A 21,647-nucleotide genomic window follows, 5' to 3' on the forward strand; every position below is an offset into this window, starting at 1 on the left:
TCAGCACGAGATACGAAACGGTTCTGGGGGAGGGCGGGGGGGCGCCATGTGTTTCTAATACCCTGCATTCTGAAACATGTGTTTTTGTTTGTCCATTTCTGTTTTGCAGGGCGCATCCAGGAGAAAGCTGTGATGCATGGTCACATTTTTAAAGCACACATTAACTCGGTGCGTTACCTAGACTTCTGATAAGCAGGGCGCATTTTGGTTTCTTTTGTGAATTTCTGTAGGGAAGGGCGGCATGTAAATGAAAACTCAGGGTGTGTTTCACTCATATTCCCTGAAGAGTTGACTTCCATAGTATGCATGCAACTAAGCATGACCTGCCTTAGAGAAGGCCACTATCATGGCTCTGCATGGCTCTGGGCACATCATGCATGATGGGAAAGCAGCAAACCCTGAACACTGACTCATCCAGAAATACACAGCAAGGCAAACAATTTGGCACAGCTGTATTTCTGGATTAGGGGTGATGGAATCCTCAGAGCAGAGCTGATGGAAAGACGAAATGGATACCTACTTCCAGCAGTGGTTGATTAAGTGGAGGCAAGCTGAGAACAAGCCGAGGACCGTAGATCATGCAGGGAAGCAGTGGGCAGCCTCATTGAGAATGTTTTTAAATTACTTTGCTTTTAATTATTTGATATCTTCATTCGCGAGCCGCAAGGGAGTGGCGGGGAATAAATCTAATAATAATAATAATAATAATAATAATAATAATAATAATAATAATAATAATAATAATAATTCCTCTTTTTTAAAAAAACTTTTACTGGTAGGCTTTTTAAGATACAAACCAGACCAAGACAAAAACAAAAACCCAACAACCGAGAAAGTTTACAAATAGACAAGAAAGATGTAAAAGAAGAAATAAAGAAGCTTCCGATCTTATTTATGATGATTGTAAATCAAATTGTTATCTGTTACACTGTCGTAATAATATATCCCAAAACTCTAAAATATTCTCCCCCCCTATATTTTCATATTCACCCCTCCATTCCTCAAAATCACAAACCATCATTTCATTTTTTATTTCCATTACATAGAAAGTCCATAAAAGTTTTCCATCTATCTTTAAAAACTGCAATTGTCTCTTCTTTAGTTAAGGCAGTAAGTTTAGCCATTTCAGCCAGTCCTACCATCTTTATCCACCATTCTTTGCTTTTAATTATTTAATATCTTCATTCCTCGTGGCTCACTAGTGGCTCTCTCATCACACACAGCTTGGGCATGCCTGTGTTAATGGATTTAAAACCTTGTTCTCTCCATTTTGTGATGGTGAATGCATCGGCGGGGGGACCTCCAGCTTGTGGATGTAAACCAAAAACAACCTCTTAAGTTCAGCTTTGTCTAAAATTACATTTAAAGTGAATGGCTGATGTCCCACCCCCCCTTTTTTCTTTGCGTTTGCAGGTTTGCCGATTCCAGAACACTTTGCAGATGTGGTTAAATATATCAGATGTTTAAACTAAGAACTGGCCAATTCCTTTCTCCCCCTGGGGTCTCAGGACTGATTCATACATCATTTTTTAAAATACATACAGAGAAAAACTTGTACATTTTCTTTTCATTCTCAGCAAACTGGATCATCCTGCCTAGTATGTACGCTTGTGGCAAATGTGTGGTGGTGGTGGTGGTAGTGGTAGTAGTAGTAGTAGTAGTAGTAGTAGTAGTAGTAGTAGTAGTAGTAGAAGAAGAAGAAGAAGAAGAAGAACCACCTAACGACTACACCAAGCTGGCTCTCCCTAACGCACATGTATAGTGATCACTGGAGTATAGGAATAACCCCAGGTGTAAAATGGCCTTCAAATGTTGACATAAACATGAACACAGGAAACTGCCTTATACTGAGTCTGTTTGCCCCATGGTCCATCAAAGTCAGTATTGCCTACCCAGACTGGCAGCAGCTCTCCAGGGCTGAATCTGCATGGAGCTTTTATTCCTATCCAAGGTCGATTAAATCCCTGCTGTCTACACTGAATGCGATTTCCATTTTGAGTTTGGGCAATTTAAATTTTCCCTCTGCAACAAGCATGATTGATCCAGAGACCCTACCTTTCCCACGCAATATCCTGGAGTGGGTATAAGCCTCAATATTTGAAAAATTGGCATTAGTAAAGGTGCAGCGCTTCCCCGAACTAACTTGCTACCTCTAGCCTCCAACGCTGTAGAAAAGCCCTGATTGGCCAGGGCATCAGTTCAAAGGCTTCCGCATTGCAAGGCTTCCCTTAAAGGGGGACCCCTAATTTCTCTCAGCAGAAGCTCCAGACGCCCAACTTCTCTCGGCAGAGATTTCCCTTTTTGATTTATTGTCCCCTCCTCTGCTGTCTCCAATCCCCCCCCTTCAAGAAAAGAAAGAGGCTTCTGTTGTGCTTGGCTCCACCCCTCTGAGCTTCCCTAATCATGTGCAGAACACTTTTCTGTTTCAATTGGAGTGGGGGGGGGAATACAGGAAGACCCAAGTTCAAATTGATGTGAATTCAGCAGGATCCACAACGGAATAAACAAAGTAAGTGTAAAATCACCCCAGGTCTTCCACATCACCTGCTTCATGGTCCTTTCAAGTAGAGATACCAGGGACTGAACCTGGGACCATATACATGCCAAGCAAATGTTCTACCACTGAGTCACAGCCCCCTCCAAACAAGATCAGTCCAATTGAAGGAGGATTTCAATGCTGCTATTTCCCTCACCCATTTATTTTCAAATGTATATTCGCTCATATAACCTAGGCCCTCGAAGATGCTCACAAAAATACTCTACAAAATACAATAAAATCCTCTAGTGCCTGTTAAAACGATAAGAACAACATAACAACGGCAACCAAACCCTATTGCACCATTATAAACACAAAACGGGCCCGCGGAGCATAAAAATAAACAGCCAATTTCTGTTTTTTAAACAAACTTTATTAAGATGACGAACTACACTGAGAGCCACTTAATCTGCAGGAAGGCTTGAGCCAAAAGGAAAGACAGAGGATAGACAGATGTGTGGGATAACACGATGCATGCCTGCAGAATCCAACCATATAGGCCCAGTTCACGTGGTCAATTCTCCAGCCAAAATCCAGGAATCAAGCTATGTGCACTGGATACTATACGTGTGCCTGAGTCCTATGCAGCTCTGCAAACCTGGTGGGGTGGGCCCATGTTTGTTACTGATCCTGCTGTCCACAATACTCCAGGAAGCAAACAGGGTGATCTTGATAGGCTCGAGAAGTGGGCTAAACTGAATATAATGAAATCCAATTGGGACAAATGTAAACTCCTGCATTTAGGTAGGGAAAACCATCGGCACCAATATAGGATGGGGGAGACTTTCGGTTTGGAGACCAAGACGTATGAAGAAAGGTTGGGGGAGCTTGGGCTGTGCAGCCTAGAGAGGAGACAACCGAGAGGGGATCTGACAACCATCTTCAAGTATGCCATATAGAGGATGGAGCAGAGTTGTTCTCTCTTGCCCCGGAGGGACAGACCAGAATGAATGGGATGAAATTAATTCTATCTAAACATCCGGAAGAAGTTCCTGTCAGTTAGAGCGGTTCCTCAGTCGAACAGGCTTCCTCGGAAGGTGGTGGGTTCTCCATCTTTGGAACTTTTTAAACAAAGACTGGAGAGCCATCTGACAGAGAGGCTGATTCTGTGAACGCTCCAGGGGGTGGCAGGACACAGTGGATGAGCAATAGTGTTGTGAGTGTCCTGCATACTACAGGGGGTTGGACTAGATGACCTAGGAGGTCCCTTCCAACTCTATGATTCTATGAGGGTGTTTGTTTCTCATGCTAGAGGTTAAAGTCCAGGAGTCAAGGTAAGAGTCAAGCTACTAGGTTTGGTGCCTGCAGTACAAAAGTTTCGGTGCCATTTCAGAAAAGCAACTGAATCCCTCTCCCCCAGTGACTAAACGCAGCAGATGACTTGACTGCAGAAGGAGTTCATTTGACAAGTCACTGATTCAGATGCACAGGAATGATGGTGTGGCTGCCTTGAAATGAAACGCATCTATAGTTCTAAATTACAAGCCCTAAAATGACCTCCGGCATTTTTCCTGCCAATTACACATTGCAGTAGTGATTGTGGTGCTGGAGGGGGTTGTTAGCAGACAAGCCCCCATTGTCAGACCAGCAGAAACAGGTGGGCAGGTGGCCTCACATCAAATGACATGATGACAGGTCCAATGGGCTGCTACTGATCTCTTTAAATGGATCCAAAGAATAATCCTTATTGTCTTGACCCATTTAAGTAGTCCTGGAGTTCCTTCATGCACAGGAACCATTAAGCCAACTCTTAAGGTATTTCAAGTGAACCACTTCAAAAATGTGAAGTGCAAAAGGGACACATCTGTCAGGATGAAGCCAAAAGACTGCCATGCTCTGTTGTGTATGCAATTGAGCCCAAAATCAGGTTTGTTGCGAAAATAGTTCAAGTGATATTTCTGGAACTGGGGACAGAATAAGGCCATCCTGGCCACTTTCCTTTGGAGTACGGTGCCAAAAAGTACAACGATATAGGCTAGATATCAGGAAAAAAACTTTTCACAGTCAGAGTAGTTCAGCAGTGGAATCGGCTGACTAAGGAGGTGGTGAGCTCCCCCTCACTGGCAGTCTTCAAGCCAAGGTTGGATGCACACTTTTCTTGGATGCTTTAGGATGCTTAGGGCTGATCCTGCGTTGAGCAGGGGGTTGGACTAGATGGCCTGTATGGCCCCTTCCAACTCTGTGATTCTATGATTCTATGAAAAAAGAAACTGGCAAAGAATAAGTTCCATTCCTCTCCACTTTTACAAAAGCCACACATCTCAGTTTCCAAAAACCATAGGTAGCTGTGTAGCAGAGCAATCCTAAACAGACTGTACCCTTGTCATGAAGTTAATGGGTTTAAGCAGATATGGCTCTTGTTAGTCCATTTAGGACAGATTACATACAGTCCATTAAGCAACTGGGAAATCAAAGCAGAAATTCCAGCCAAGGTAATAATCCAGAATTGTTTCCATATGAAGGTTTCACTCTGTTCCCTGGGCAAATGGGAGCAGGTTCAGAGCCATACCTCCCTGAACACAATCAGTCCCATGTTCATTTTTGATGTCCCTTCAGGTCCGCTGCCCCCACCCCTGCCCCTGTGAACTTTTTACATTTAAGAAATATCAGCAGTAAGCATAGCATTGCAGCGGCATCACACTGTCATGATATGTCTGCTACCTATTTATTTTTAGAATGCCAGGGGGAAAACAGATTGTAAAGATGCAAAAAAAAATGATCTCAGAAAGAGATTGATCTGGACTGATGACCTATATCAGGGGCAGTCAAACTGTGGCCCTCCAGATGTCCATGGACTACAATTCCCAGAAGCCCCTGCCAGCGAATGCTGGCAGGGGCTTCTGGGAATTGTAGTTCATGGACATCTGGAGGGACGCAGTTTGACTACCCCTGATCTATATCCATCAGTACAGAAGTATGGGCACAATGAAAGCGTTCCAGACTGCAAACTGGACAGGGGAGGAGATGGGGGGTTAATTTTAATGAACTGCCACCTTTTATGTCTGGGGATTTTAAGGGTTGTTGTTTTATTCTTTTATTGTAAACCGCTGCGATTCTTTGCGAACAGTGGTATACAAGTTAAAATATAAACAAACAAACAAAATGTTTCAGCATCTCTCTCTCTCTGGGTCTCAGTTAATTACTCTCAGCATTCCACAATTAAGAAGGGCATATCTGCCCATCTGTCCCCAAAATGATACATTTATTTTCCTTCACTATGTTTCCTCCCAGAATTAAACCCAGACAAATGGTGATCATATGAACTCAGCTTGTTGTTCCAGTTTGGTTCTTGTATCTGTTTTATTATGCTTATATTAGGCTTTTATTATGCTTATATTATTTTATTATGCTTATATTATGCTTTTATTATGCTTAGAGCCAGTTTGGTGTAGTGGTTAGGAGTGCGGACTTCTAATCTGGCATGCCAGGTTCGATTCTGCGCTCCCCCACATGCAACCAGCTGGGTGACCTTGGGCTCGCCACGGCACTGATAAAGCTGTTCTGACCGAGCAGTGATATCAGGGCTCTCTCAGCCTCACCCACCCCACAGGGTGTCTGTTGTGGGGAGAGGAATGGGAAGGCGACTGTAAGCCGCTTTGAGCCTCCTTCGGGTAGGGAAAAGCGGCATATAAGAACCAACTCTTCTTCTTCTTCTTCATATAAGCTCATTTGTTCCTCACCCTCTACCTGTATGGTGACTTCCATATAAATGTATGTGAAAAATTGTGTGCATATGAAAGTATGTGCATACGAAAGCTCATACCTCAAATGAAACTTGGTGCCCCTGGATTTTTCTGGTCCACAGTTAGAGGAAATTAATGCAAAGACTTCATTTGCTCTCAATGATGTCCCTTGTTTTCACTGTCCAGCCAAATCAGTGTGGCACCTTTATGTCATTACACTAACTGTATGGTCCCTGACTGGTTGGGAGCGCATAGTCAATGGGAAACTCTAAATGAAGCACGAAAAACTAAGGAAAGGAACTTTCCGATCTCCCCAAAGGAACTTTTTGTCCCAGAATATTTTAGTTTTTTTGGTGTTGCACAGATCTTTATAAAGCCATTATGACATATTTTAAAGGACCATTTAGCTACCTAAGCCAACCAGTAAGGGACGGGCTATTAAAAAGTTATTACAGTATTATGTCCAAGCAATATAAATATATGATTTGGGCAACCTGACCTACAGGGGTTGATGGAAGGCCTTTCATGCAGCGGAATTTTAGGAACACCGTACAATAAAAATAAAGCTAACTTAGAATAAACTAGTAAACCATCCAGTGAACTAACAAGTCAAAACAATGCTTATTTATTTTAACCACACATTTCAAATGAAACCCCACTGGGGCCTTTCTCGCCTTGCCAAAAAGCTTATGTGGACAAATAGCGACCATCTGGGATGCAAGTTTGTCAAGTAACCCAGTAGCTAGCCGGAGTTCAGCAATAATTCACACACCAGAAGATTTAAACATTTCTTCCCATTTGGAACGGCGTGATTGAAAGCTGAAGCATTTTTTTTCCTTTGCTGGATGTTTCCTGGGATACGGACCAAAATTCTGAATCAACTACTGTCCTTCTTGGGTTACATTTCACCATTGTTTGAGTCAGGGGTCTGTGGAAGGACTGTCAGGAGACCAGCAGCTTCTCAAAACAGTTTACTGGCAACCATAAAGCTGAAGAATAAATACTTATTTACACAATGAGTGATTAAAACATAGGATTCGCTGCCAGAGAATGTCTTGATGGCCACAGGCATAGACAGCTTTATAAAGGGGTTGGACAGATTCATGGAGGACAGTTGTATCAGTGGCTATTAGCCATAGGGGCTCATGGGAACCTTCACATTCAGAGACTGTAAAAGTTCTGGATCCCGGAGCCAGGAAGCAACATCAGGGGAAGCCTCTGTGTCCTGATGTTGGCCCTCCAGAAGAACCAGTTGGCCTGCGTAAGATGGAATGCTGGACCAGATGGACCACTGGTCTGATCCAGCAGGGCTCTTGTTAAGTTCTTATGGGACCTACAGCTATTTCTCAAGTCGAAATCTGTCTTTCAGTTGTCACATGGTCTTTGTTAAGGCACAGCTATTTGCTACTCCCCATGTTCCTTCCATTATCACTGTGAATGAAGAGGAATTTGCAGTGGGAATGGAACATCGGCTGAGTCGGCTGAGAGAGGGCAGAACAGAAGTTCAAGTAAGTAAGTAAATAAATATATCCAAATTCCGGCACCTGATGGCCACCAATTCGAGACTTTTTTCAGCTGGCAATGGACATAAATCAGGAACTGACGTATCTTGATAATTCCACAGCAGGAGCTTTTACAAGTCACTGCTCACTGCTTCCCTTGTTTGAAACTGATTATGGACTACTCTGATGTATTTCCTTCACTGTTTCCCCCCTGGAATTAAACCCAAATAAATAGTGACCACATAAACTCAGTTAATCTCAATATTCCACAGTTAAGAAGGGTACATCTATGAACTGATTTATTTATTTCCTGCACTATGTTTCCCCTGGAATTAAACCCAAACAAATGGTGATCATATAAACTAAAGTTAGGGCCATTCCGCACCCCATTAATGTAGCATTATTCTTACCATATGACGACGCTACATTTTTGGGGTTTCACATGACGTCGCCAACCTCCCGCATCCGGACAGCAAAGCTAACGTCACATCTGTTTTTAAAGTGCTAGTTGGGGAATTGCATAAAGTGGATTTCCCAACCTAAAAAATGCGAGCTACAGAAGAGCAACCAGAAAGACACACACTAAAGAAATGTATGGAGGCAAAAAAGTGTTATTTCCGCCTCCAATGTCCCGCCCTCGCACCCTCCTCCCTCTCCCTTCTCCTGGGGACTTTTTTTTTTTTTAGAGCAAATTGCCTGGAACAACGAATAGGCATTCAATCATGCAGGCAAAGCCAAAAAGAATTTTTTCCCACAGTTGAAACACAAAGCATGCCTCGCTAAGGCCCCCCCTTCCCAAATCAGTAAAGAGATTAATGTCTAAGAGATTCAAGACTCATGAAAGGGGTGGCTTTCAAAAAGCACTATGCATGATTAGATGCATAGGTGTTTCAACAGAGAAGGATTGAATTAAAAAAAAATTAGTGGGCATCATGGGCCTTTTAAAATGTTGAGAAGGGGGACTGATTGCCTGGCTTGATTGACAGGTGGAAGAGAATCACATGTAAAGTTTGTTGCTCTCTTCCTCCATTTCAAGAAGGAATGTGGGGTGTAAGAAGCATGAAAACGTGACAGATGGAAATAAGACAGGAAGAAGGTGCAAAATGGCTGGAGGCATGATAATTTTTAGTGCTATGCCATTACGCTGGCGTAACGCTATTTTTTTCTATGTGCGGAAATGCCCTTATTATTTCAGTTTGGTCCTTGCATCTGTTAAGCACCCTTTGTTATGTTTATGCTAAACTGCTGCTCACCCTCCTCCTATATGCACGAAGTGGTAACCTCCATCTCGATGCATCCGACAAAGTGTGTGTGCACACAAAAGCTTATCCCTTGAATGAAACTTGGTTGGTCTTCAAGGTGCTCCTGGATGCCAACTTCCTTCTACAAACACAAGGTTATTCAGACAGTCCATAAATTCAGCCCAGCAAGGGGCATGCCTTTCTTTGCTTCAAGACAACCATCCATCTTGTCTACCTAATTTGAACATTTTTCAAAGAAGACGCCATTTCGCTTTTAAAAATGAGCCGGGCTGGAAATCCATCGAGCCTTCAAAACACGGAGAGACGATGCAAATGTTCTTTCCACCGTGTTCCAGCTCCCAATCAGTCCGAAAGCCAAGTTTCCTTCCAGGCCTGCAAGCAGACTATTTTGTGGATGGCTCTCAGTGTCCGCTGTTTGTCTAAACAAAAGGTGATGCAGAACAGCATTAATCACTGCCCGTCTGTCCGGCCTCTCTTGGATTTCTTAACTTCCCCGAGTCCCCGTTTGTGCCTCTGGTTTCACACACACACACACACACACACACACACACACACACACACACACACAAATGCAAGCTAGATAGAAAGCCATAAATTCCATTTCACTAACGAAGGAAGTGCCAGAGCAGGAATTCGGATCTCATTAGATGGCTGAGGCTCTCGGTTGCTAGGTCACCGGAGTCAAACAGTAACAAGTCGCTGGCGTGTTGTTAGATTTATTGAATCTGCTCTGGTCCAGTTTCATATGGACTCTTTCATCAACAAGATCACAGAAGAGCTGTGTAAGCAACAGCTAATAAATGCCCTTTCAAACTGAAATGAAAAGCAGACGACACCGAAGGGCACACTCGCGTCAACACGCAGGCCCCCGTCATGGAGTGGCACGAGGAATTCATACATGTGGGAAGCATAGTTTTGTTTCCCCAAATCAATGATAAACGTCTAATGCAGTCAAATCGCATTATCTAAAGTTATTGGGGGATTGTGTCATGAAAGTTATATGGAGCCCATGAGAATCCGTGGCAAGCAACAGAGTCTTGTTGAAGCCACGTTTGTCCTGAATCAAGACTGTGGTAATGCATACCAATTGAACACTTTGCATTCCCGTGTGTTTATGGAACTCCTCTGCTTGTAAAGAATTCTCCCTCTGCTTTGAAAGGAAGAAGCATTCTTCCTGCATTCTGCAGGAGGTTGGACTAGATGACCCTGGAGGAGCCTTCCGGTCCTATGATTCAATGATTTTAAGCAGTTCTGTGAGGCTGCAATGAGATGCCTCTATGAAGCAAGGTCTGTAGGATTAACACATATACCAAAGTTGATAAAAGTTATGGCAGGGGCAGTCCATGGAACCCCCCTTCTCCAACACAGAGTTCAAAAGCATTCTTATCCTGTCCACATTCTAGACCAGGGGTAGTCAAACTGCAGCCCTCCAGATGTCCATGGACTACAATTCCCAGAAGCCCCTGCCAGTATTCGCTTCTGGGAATTGTGGTCCATGGACATCTGGAGGGCCACAGTTTGACTACCCCTGGTCTAGACACCCTGCCTAAATCCCACCTTCCCAGTGTCCATCCTCAAATCTCCAGGTGTTTCCAAACCCGAAGCTGGCAACCCTAAAAGAAGGACAGAGGGGAAAGTATTCTAAATAAATAACACACAAGGTATCTGTATGCTTTCCACAGAAGGGCAAATAATGCATGATTTGGAAGGTGGGCTCTCTGACATTGGACCCCAATGAGGTTTCTGTCCTCCCTGGGATCCGTCCTCAAATCTCAAAGACTTTCCCAATCTGGATCCAGCCGCCCTACTCCCTCATCCGCTCCTGGTCGCCACTGGCAACTGGGCGACTCTCGCCACTTGGCTAGAAGGCCATCGAGGGAAGCCACCTTGTGTTCTGTGACTGAAGAAAGGGGAGCTCCACAAGACCACAAACCAATAAGCAATCTGGGCCAGGGATCACAGCATCCCTGGAACACGTTTCCCCGTCCATCGCGCTGGTCTGGCTCAATTTGGAAAAGCAAGCTGTGAGGCTATATCGTTTTGAAACGTTAACTAGAACATACCAAACCAATGAGGTCTGGTTAAAAATTTGTAGGGTTATTATTATTTTTTTTGCACATTTGCTAACATCAACAGCAGTAAGTGGGGCTGAGTTTTTAATGAGAGCCATCCGAACCCTCTATAAATGAAAAGTTAAGAAAACATTTCATGTGTGGCTCTTCATGTTTAAGTAGAGATCCAGATGTCTCTCTCTCTCTCTCTCTCCTGTTTCATTGTTTTAAGGGAGGGCATCATTAAAGCTGGACTATTTTGAAATTAAGTGTGGTGACTTAATAAACTGGACAATAGAGCTATGGAGGGAAGGGGAAACAAAGGAATGGGTAAGAGCTCTCTTTGAGCGAACAAACATTTCTTCTAAGGCCAGACGGAGATCTGTTTATTACTCAGGGGGAGGATCGCAACATATGCTGCACATCGAAAAGTCATTAAGAAGATGCTTGAGTACATCCCGGCCCTAAGAGATGATATTGTAGGAAGATAGCACGGCAGAGAATTATGGGGTGTTACTCAATTGTCGTGATGAAGACAGGGTTATATTTAGAGGTGAGCAACCACAGGGTGCATGTTAGGAAAAATGCTGGAGGAAAGAAATGGGGCCAGAGACAGCTTTTTTTCACTCTTTCTCACCTAATTCCACTCTATCCTGTTGCCCCCACAGCTCAAAAAAATTGGGTGGCTCCACCCCATTGATTTACTCTTTATTAAGAAGAGAAGAAGAAGAGTTGGTTCTTGTATGCTGCTTTTCTCTACCCGAAGGAGTCTCAAAGTGGCTTACAGTCACCTTCCCTTTCCTCTCCCCACAACAGACATCCTGTGAGGTGGGGGAGGCTGAGAGAGCCCTGATGTTATTGCTCAGTCAGGACAGCTTTACCAGTCCTGTGGTGAGCCCAAGGTCACCCAAGCTGGCTGCATGTGGGGGAGCCCGGAATCAAGCCCAGCTCGCCAGATTAGAAGTCGGCGCTCCTAACCACTACACCAAACTGGCTTTTTAGGGTTGTACCTGGAAGTGACATGGTGATGTTAGCAACATTATTGATGTCACATACTCCCCCTTTTCACCACCCAACCTTCCCACTGGAGAGGCCTTTCAACCCTATGAGCATCTAGGGGGAGAAAATCAAAACTGCACTCCTTCCCACCAATTAACATGGGACAAAATCCACCAGACATTCCCTTGTTAGGTTCCGTCAAGTTGTTTTCAACTCAAGGTGACTTTCTGAACAAAGGCCCACCATCCAACTCCGTCTACAGTCACGTCTTAAGTTTTTGTAAGGACAATCCACTTGCGTCTTTGACTCTCTCCATCCATCTTATTCTTTGTCCATCTCTTCTTCTGCTTCCTTCAATCTTACCAAGAATAATTTATTTTTTTCTAAGCTGATCATTTGCACGCGTGATGCACACTTTGCACAGAAAGTATGAGAATTTTCGTTTACAGATCCTGAATTCAAGAGAGCAGTTGGGCTGAATTCGGTCCAGAGTAGATCGATTTGTTCTTCCTGCAGTCCATGGTATGTTCAGTAATTGTCGTCAGGTCCATAATTCAAAAGCATCTATCTTCTTTCCCGCATACGTTACTGCAATAAATCTCCAAAAATATAGGACTCCTGGGGGTCTCTCGCTTAGAAATATGGAGCGTTCTGCTAGTGAAAGGCAATGAATCAGGGTTAGCATAACCTCCAGTTATGCCAGGTAGAGTCTGGATATCTCCATACAATAGAGATTTATTCATCAGGAGAAAATAGCTATATTGGAGTGTGTGCTCTATGGCAGGGGTAGTCAACCTGTGGTCCTCCAGATGTCCATGGACTACAATTCCCATGAATGCCATAGAGGTCCCTCTTTTCATCAAACCTTGTTGTTGTTATGTGCGAAGTCATGTCCGACCCATCGCGACCCCATGGACAATGATCCTCCAGGCCTTCCTGTCCTCTACCATTCCCCAGAGTCCATTTAAGTTTGCACCTACTGCTTCAGTGACTCCATCCAGCCACCTCATTCTCTGTCGTCCCCTTCTTCTTTTGCCCTCGATCGCTCCCAGCATTAGGCTCTTCTCCACCCTGCTCCACCCTAAAAATCTCCAGCTATTTCTCAATCAAGAGTTGGCAAGTCTAACTCCAGATGTGATTTAGAGATCTTCCAGGATGATCTCCAAACTACAGAAATCATTTCCCCTGGATAAAAGGGCTGCTTTAGAGGGCAGAGTTTATGGCATTATCCCCTGCTGAGGTCCCTCCTTTCCCCAAATAGGGTTGCAACTCTGGGCTGGCAAATCTCTCCTCCAGAGTGGCCGTTTCCTCCAGGTGTACTGCAGGAAACAGGCTCTGCAAGATGAAAGGCGTAACAACTCTCTGTGAAACAGAAATAAAGGCAGAGAGAGAGAGCGGAACAAGGACACCTAGACCAGCAAGAGAATGGGGAGCCAGCTTGGTGTAGCAGTTAAGAGTGTAGACTTCTAATCTGGAGAGCCAGGTTTGATTCCCCATTCCTCCACATGCAGCCAGCTGGGTGACCTTGGGCTCACCATGTCACTGATAAAGCTTTTCTGACCGAGCAGTAATATCAGGGGTCTCTCAGCCTCATCTTCCTCACAGGGCGTCTGTTGTGGGGAGAGGAAAGGGAAGGCAACTGCAAGCTGCTTTGAGACTCCTTCGGATAGAGAAAAGCGGCATATAAGTACTAAGTCTTCTCCTTCTTCTATCTCACAGGGTGTCTGTTGTGGGGAGAGAGGAAGAGAAGGCGATTGGAGGCTGTTCTGAGACTCCTTCGGGTAGAGAAACGTGGCCTGTAAGAACCCATTTTTCTTCTTCTTCAAAGGGTGCCAACTGGCTGGGGACAACCAAAAGGCTAGGTATGTATCAAAAGAAAGGGAACCATAAACAATCGCATAATTCATGTATCGTTGACTAGTTTTAATGTAAACCGCCCTGAGCCTTCAGGGAGGGCAGTATATAAATCTAAATTAAATAAATAAATAAATAAAATAAAGAAATGCATGACACCTGAAAGAATACATGGCAGAATCTACTACTTCTGACAATGCCCTGGCATCCCCCACACTCCCACTCCAAATCCCCAGACATTTCCCAACCCAGAGCTGTCAGTCCTGAGCTGAATAGATTCTGGCTGGTGCTTGTGTCATTTCTCGTTCCGTCGTTGCTAGTTTCTAGTTTTAATTTTGCTGCTAGCTTGGCTGATTTGCAAGTCGCCCTGATGGGACTCAGTGGAAGGCTCTCTCGAGCAGCATCATGATTTAAACAGGCAAACAAAACAAAAGAAATCCCACTTGATTAAATGCACACCGAGCAGGGCTGCAGTCAAAGAGCAGAACGATGCGCAGGCGATGGGCACGATGAGCGGATTGTTTTCCAGGCTGCGCTCGTCCAGGAATTTTTAAATGTCAACGCAAACCATGACAAGAGGCCAGTCCGACTCGCTTTAAAGACGTTGGCTGCCTTTCCGTTGGCAGGGATGATTCAGCCCGTTTCAAATGCTTCAGAAAGCCTGAGTCAGCCGTCCTAAAAATATACCGAGACAACAACTTGGAAATAACAAGCCATTCTTTAATAAACCAAGTATGTGCTAGGGTTCCTATAATCTGCTTTCTTGGCTTCGGGGAGGTCAACACAAATTCCACTGGGGGCCTTTGTGGGGGGAGGTCAAGTTTTATTTCCCAACCTCGAGTAATAGAGAGACATTTGAAGACAATTAAACACACATCATGCTCACACACACACACACACCCCATGACTAGAGGCAAGCAGCTGAGACTCAAAGGTGTTCACACTTAAAAGTGGCTGCAAAACCATTCAGAGAGCTCCATGCCAGCGTTGCCTTCTGCCAACACTTGACTTTCGACACCTGCTATGTTTTGTTACCCTGCCGAAACTGTTCCGGAAAGCCTGTAAAAATAGTTATTTGTGCAGCTGCGGTGGCTGAGGAGCCATAGGTGAGAGGCCTGGGGTGCTCAAGGGCAGGACTATGTTTATTTAATCCATTTGAACCCTGCGTTTCTCCCCAATGGGCAGCCAAAGTGGCTGACGTTGTTCTTCTCTCCTCCATTTTATCTTCACAACAACCCTGTGAGGTAGGTTAGGCTGAGAAAGCGTGACTGGCTCAGGGTCACCCAGAGAGATTCCGAAGAAGAAGAAGAAGAAGAAGAGGAAGAAGAAGAGGAAGAAGAAGAGGAAGAAGAAGAAGACGAAGAAGAAGAAGAAGAAGAAGAAGAAGAAGAAGACGAAGACGAAGACGAAGAAGAAGAAGACGACGAAGAAGACGAAGAAGACGAAGAAGACGAAGAAGACGACGAAGACGAAGACGAAGACGACGACTTGGTTTTTATTGTTCACTCCCTGTGGAGTCTCAAAGACCCTTACAATCACCTTCCCTTCTTCTGAGAGAGGGCTGAGAGAACTCTGATAGGGCAGCTCCATCAGAACAGCACCACCAGGGCTGTGACAAGTCCAAGGTCACCCAGCTGGTTGCATGTAGGGGAGTGGGGTATAAATTAGAAGCAGCTGCTCCTAACGACTATAGCAGCTGTTGATTGGAACCCAGATCTCCCGTATACAAGCCCAACATTCTTAATCACCACACCACAATGGCTCTCTAGAGCAGGGGTAGTCAACCTGTGGTCCTTCAGATATCCATGGACTACAATTCCCATGAGCCCATGCCAACAAATGCTGGCAGGGGCTCATGGGAATTGTAGTTCATGGGCATCTGGAGGACCACAGGTTGACTACCCCTGCTCTAGAGCGAGGCCACTGCATAGGGGAGGGGCTTTAGCCTCCTTCTAACACTTAAAACAGTCCTGGGGGACTTTAATTTGCCCAATTGGAAATCTGCATACAGAGCACTCTTAGCCTTGCCTTAATCTTGCGCTGGGCTTCAGATTAAGTCCTGATATCTATTTTCAAAGACAGAACTAGAAGAGAGCTTCTGAGCATGTGTAAAGCATCTTTCCCTTCCCACTTCACCATATAACTAAACTGTGCAAAAAGGTTGTAGGACCGCAATATTATTTTGTTTTGGTGGTGACGGAAAGCCCTTTCCGTCACCCCATAAAGTCACCCCATAAAGCCAACCTTGATGTAGGCTTTAAGAGCGGTGGCTTCTAATCTGGTGAGCCAGGTTTGATTCCCCACTCCTCCACAGACAACCAGCTGGATGACCTTGGGCTAATCGCAGTCTGGTTGGATCTGTTCTCACAGGGCAGTTCTCTCAGAGCTCTCCCTGCCTCACCTACCGCACAGGGTTTCGGTTGTGGGGAGAGGAAGGGAAGCTGATTGCAAGCCGCTTTGAGACACCTTTACATAGTGAAAAACAAGGTGCAAAAAAAATCAACTCTCTTTGTGGGTGGAGCTAGAAGTGGGCGGGATTTAGAGTAGGGCGGGGCGTCAGTGGAGGACCATGCCATAGAGTCCACCCTCCAAAGCAGCCATTTTCTCCAGGGGAACTGATCTCTGTAGTCTGGAGATGAGCTATGATTCCCGGGGATCCCCACGTCCCACCTGGAGGCTAGCACCTCTAGGAACATAACAAAGAACGTATGTGGGGGTATTCTCGGAGTCAGGGGCTACGCGGGGAGCATGGGCTTGTCCACGGACCACCCAGATGATCAATCTCTTTTCTTTAATCTACAACACAGGCAAACATTATGTAAATATTAGCGCCGTTCCTCAGCAAGGTCTTAAAACGTAAACAGAATTTATTGCAGGAATTATTCATGGTATTTACATCTGGAAGACGCAGGGAGCTGATGCGGTGCGATTCCCTATCCCAGGGGCAGTCAAACTGCGGCCCTCCAGATGTCCATGGACTACAATTCCCATGAGCACCTGCCAGCGAATGCTGGCAGGGGCTCATGGGAATTGTAGTCCATGGACATCTGGAGGGCCACAGTTTGACTGCCTCTGCGATCTGTTCAGCCTGCTCAGCTTCAAGATGACACGGGGGATGACTCTAAGCAGGTCTGCTCAGATGTAGGCCCCATTTCTTACTCGCAAGAAAGTGACTACAAGACTGCACCCCCCCACACACCCAGGACGCTCACGGATTCCTACTTCTCCGCTGGAGGCATGATTTAAGAAAGTCATACGTCCTTAAATGAAAGAATGGCCTTCGTTTTAGATTCTTCTCAACACAAATCACAGTGACTGAAATTGGACGGGGGGGGGGGGGGCTTGTGCTTTTAGGCATGTGGGAGATATTCTGAACACCATCCAAAACTTTAATTATAGATATGCACTCAGAAGACTAGGATTTGGACTTCTTGCATCTTGGAGGGACGTGTATTTTGGTTGGACCAGGTCTTTTTGAATGATTTGATGAACTTAGAATAAAACTGACCAGAAAATTTATCCAGGGGAGTATTTAATTGCTAGACATTACGGGCAGCGCACAATGTTCCTTCAAACGAGCATTTACTGAAAGGAAATACTTGAATGAAATAAGACAGTGGAGAGGAAGATGAACATTAGCAGAAGGTGAGTTCAAAATATGCCCTGAAAAAACATTAATTTACAGCCTCAGTTCAGCGCCTGCTAAAATGGCAATGGAAGTATGAAATTGGAGTTAATCTTCCAGATCTGAATTGGACATTCATAAAAAGAACCTGGCCCAGCCTTTCTGGAGCCTTTGCAAATGTCCAGAAATGTCCTGTTCTCCTGGAATTACAGCTGATCTACAGACAACGAAGGTTGCCAACTCTGGTTTCGGAAACACTTGGGAGGTTTGAGGATGAAACCCAAGAGAGGGGGGGGGGCTTTAGGAAGGGGGAGAAACCTCAGGAGGGTATAATGCCAAACTGTCCATGTTCCAAAGCAGCCATTTTCTAAAGGAGATGTGGGATAAATGTATTAAATAAATAGCAAGCTAACCCTAAAGTTTGGGGATCAGTTGTAATTCTGGGGAATCGCCAGCCCCCACCTGGAGGTTGGCAACTCTGTACACAGATCAGTTCTGGAGAAAACGACAGCTCTGGAGCATGGGCTGTATGGCGTTGTATCCAGATGAGGTCCCTTCCCTCCCCAAACCAAGACCAATCCAGGCTCTCCTCCCTCAAAACTCTATGAAATTTCCAGCCAAGTGTTGGCAGCCCTAAACTATAGCATTTCCAAAGGGAGATTTCACATTTCAGTTATTCCCCACAGAAAGCTTTCCCCTTCTGCCTAACTATGGGCTGACAGGGAGGCTACAGAAAAGCCCCTTCTTGTTTCTTATACTGCCGCCGCAACCCTTGCTGCTGGAGGGAAGACCCAGCCAAGCCATGCGTATCTCTTCTCCACCACTCTGAACATTTGAGACCTACAGCACAAGGTTGTTGTGAAGATGAAACTGCGTGCTATTGTGGGGGTTCTTTGCCTCCTGTTTCATCTGCACAACAACCCTGTGCAGTAGGCCTCAAGTGTTTCATCTCCACAACAACCTGGGTGGGAGGCCTCAATGGTTTCTTTTGCACCACAGCCCTGTCCACCCTCTAAATTAGTGGCTCTCAACCTTTCTGTGGTCAGTGACCGCCTCCGGGATGAGGGGAGAGCCGATGGCCCAGGCGCCGCGTGGCAGCTGTGCACAAACGCTCACGTGAAGTTACGTGCATGTGTGTTTTTGCCACCAGGGGTGCAAACACATGCGCAGTTTATTTATTTATTTATTTATTTATTTTATTTATTTATTTATTTATTTATCATACTTATATACCGCCCTCCCCGGAGGCTCAGGGCGGTTTACATCATAACAGAGAACAATACATAAAACAGTCTGTAACCATCAGGGGCGCAACGTGCATGCACGGCAACTATGCATGTGCGTTTGCGTCACCGGCGTGCCGGCGGCCGTGCCTGCCTCTTCCCCGAGCTTCTTGCTGGAGGGGAGGCAGGCACGGCTGCCGACAGCCCGGTCCAGTGACCTTCGCGGACCGGTATGGAGCCGCGGACCGGGGGTTGATGACCCCTGCTCTAAAGCAGCCATTTCTGTTTGGGAAGCTGATCTTTATAGTCTGGAGAAGAACAGTAATTCTAGGAGACCTCCAGGCCCCACCTGGAGGTTGGCTATTCCTGGACTGGAAATATTCCTTGAGGTTTAAAAGTGGGGCCTCAAAAGGGTTTAATGCCTCCATAGCCACCCAACCAGCTACATAGTAGGATGCTTTGGGCTGATCCTGCGTTGAGCAGGGGGTTGGACTAGATGGCCTGTATGGCCCCTTCCAATTCTATGATTCTATAGTGCCCTGGGCGTATTTCAGGTCAAGAAAATATCACAGAGAGTAGGTAAAGTAGCCAGATAGGTGTAGGTTCATGTTCTGGAATTCCACACTTGCTAGGTGTGCTTGAACCTGCCTTGGGTCAGGACTATGGTGCACAGAGAGACTTCCTCTTAGGGTTGCCAGCTTCCAAGGGAGAGCCAGCTTGGAGTAGTGGTTAGGAGTGCGGACTTCTAATCTGGCATGCCAGGGTTGATTCTGCACTCCCCCACATGCAGCCACCTGGGTGACCTTGGGCTCATCACGGCACTGATAAAGCTGTTCTGACCAAGCAGTAATATCAGGGCTCTCTCAGCCTTACCTCACAGGGTCTCTGTTGTGGGGAGAGGAAAGGAAATGTGATTCTAAGCCACTCTGAGACTCCTTTGGGTAGTGAAAAGTGGCATATAAGAACCTCCTCTTCTTCAAGTGAGGCCAAAAACCCACACCAAACCATGAGCTAGCACCCGTTACATTACAGCATGTAACGGGCTTTACTACTAGTCCATATATACAGCTGGAACAAAATGAGCTAGCTTGCAGAGTGTTGACAGATGGTCGGTTTTAGTCAAAAGATTTTCAGCAGTAAACCGAAGAGTGAGAAACTACGAAGCCAATCAGTAAGATCAGGCTGCCATTCACAGTGATCAAGCCAGACGCAAGGCACACTTAAAAGAGCTGTGGATGTTCAGTGTCATCGATATGTTTACCATTCTCATGCCAGGGGTCACCAAGGTGAGGCGGAGAGATAAGATCCCTGGCTTCTGACCTCCTGGAATGTGTGTTATGAAACTCTGAAAGTAATTAAGCTTATTGAATTGGGTCCTGTTTCATTATCAATAGTCATGTGTTAGCCTTTAAGGAGCATTTGGGTAAACCAGGTTTCCCTTTGATATACAAGGTTGGGGATATTGTTGGTTCTGAGGCACGCTGTTCGGTCTTTGTCTCTGGCATCCATATGTGCAAGAAAAACATTTAGCTTCAAAAGCAGAACAAGCAAACAAAAAGCCACAAATATTTGCATTATTTCTGATGGCTTTGGGGGGGGGGTTATTATTTATGCAAACTGCTGCAAAAGGATGCTTATCTGAAAAGAAACATTTGATCAATGTCTTCGTTATGTGTTTGCCACTGGCAATTTTTTCCCCTTCTGGACCCACCCACTCTACAAATTTCTATCAGATTTATCCTAGTTTATCAAGATTTCTTCCAAAGGATCCTGGGAAATGCACTTTAATGAGAGCTCTCTGCTCGGGGGTGGTAATACACTGCCCCCGAAATGGAGAGTTCTGTGTAGTTCACATGCAGGGGAAATGTCTACAAAAAGTTTTAAAGTATATAAATCCATTATCACCCAGAGTTCAGGATCCTGGTTGCCCTAAAGTATAAAGAGGAGATGGCAGGACAGAACTTTGGAAACAGAGTTATATACAGAAGGTCTTCAGCATCCGGTAATCTAGTAATACTAAACCAAGGGCTGATTTGGTTTGTTCAAGCTTGTCCGACTCCCCTCCTTATAGCAGCCTTTTGATCCCCCAGCATAGCCTTTTTGGTAGCCAAAGGGACCCCCCACCTCCTTTTTGACTAGTGGGAAAGCTGGCTGCATCCAACCCCAACTCTATATGGCAAATCAGGCCCCACAGCCTCACTATCATACTGTTTCTGTTTAAATAATAACGTGGGATTAAAAACAGATGGGCATTATTACGGAATATTCTGGGCATTAACGGCTGCACAGTTTTTGAAAACTCTGGCGAGAATTATCTGTTCAGTTGCAGTGACTTGGTTAGGAGAGGAATGCTTTTCTGAATCCCTTGTAGTCAATGGGTTCAGAAGGACGAAATTGTGCTTAGGATGGGGGTTGTCAGCTATTGGTTGGGAAATATATTGGGGGTGGAGCCTGGTGAGGACAGGGACCGGGAAAGGGAATTCAGCGGGGTACAATGCTATAGAGCAGGGGTAGTCAACCTGTGGTTCTCCAGAGGTTCATGGACTACAATTCCCATGAGCCCCTGCCAGCAGGTGCTGGCAGGGGCTCATGGGAATTGTAGTCCATGAACCTCTGGAGGACCACAGGTTGACTACCCCTGCTATAGAGGTCACCTTCCAAAGCAGCCATCTTCTCCAGTGGAACTAAACTCTTTTGGCTGGAAATCATTTGGAAATATAGATCTCTAGCTACCACCTAGTGCAGTGGTTCTCAGCCTTCCTAATGCCGCGACCCTTTAATACAAAAATCTAGGCCTGATTGGAACTATAAGCGGTCACGGAATATAATAATACACCAAGGCAAATCATTTCCACATGGTGTGTAAAGCAGTAATGGCAATCTCAATGCCACTTTGAAAACTATGGGGCTTA

General features: G+C 45.3%; 1 protein-coding gene across 3 annotated transcripts in view; it reads right to left on the reverse strand.

Annotated features, from left to right (window-relative positions):
* The window catches only part of CCBE1 (collagen and calcium binding EGF domains 1), a 134,333-nt gene that overhangs the window by 24,159 nt on the left and 88,527 nt on the right, over window positions 1–21,647 (reverse strand). For 2 of the 3 annotated variants that reach the window (XM_077346908.1, XM_077346909.1), the window contains exon 2: window positions 8,975–9,402. The exons of the other annotated variant lie outside the window; for it this stretch is intronic. In XM_077346908.1, the coding sequence (XP_077203023.1) occupies window positions 8,975–9,018 (44 nt within the window). In that variant the 5' untranslated portion in view covers window positions 9,019–9,402. The remainder of the gene's footprint in view (window positions 1–8,974; window positions 9,403–21,647) is intronic. 3 annotated transcript variants of the gene reach the window in all.

This window comes from Paroedura picta, chromosome 7, assembly GCF_049243985.1.
Source record: "Paroedura picta isolate Pp20150507F chromosome 7, Ppicta_v3.0, whole genome shotgun sequence".
Lineage (NCBI taxonomy): Eukaryota > Metazoa > Chordata > Lepidosauria > Squamata > Gekkonidae > Paroedura > Paroedura picta.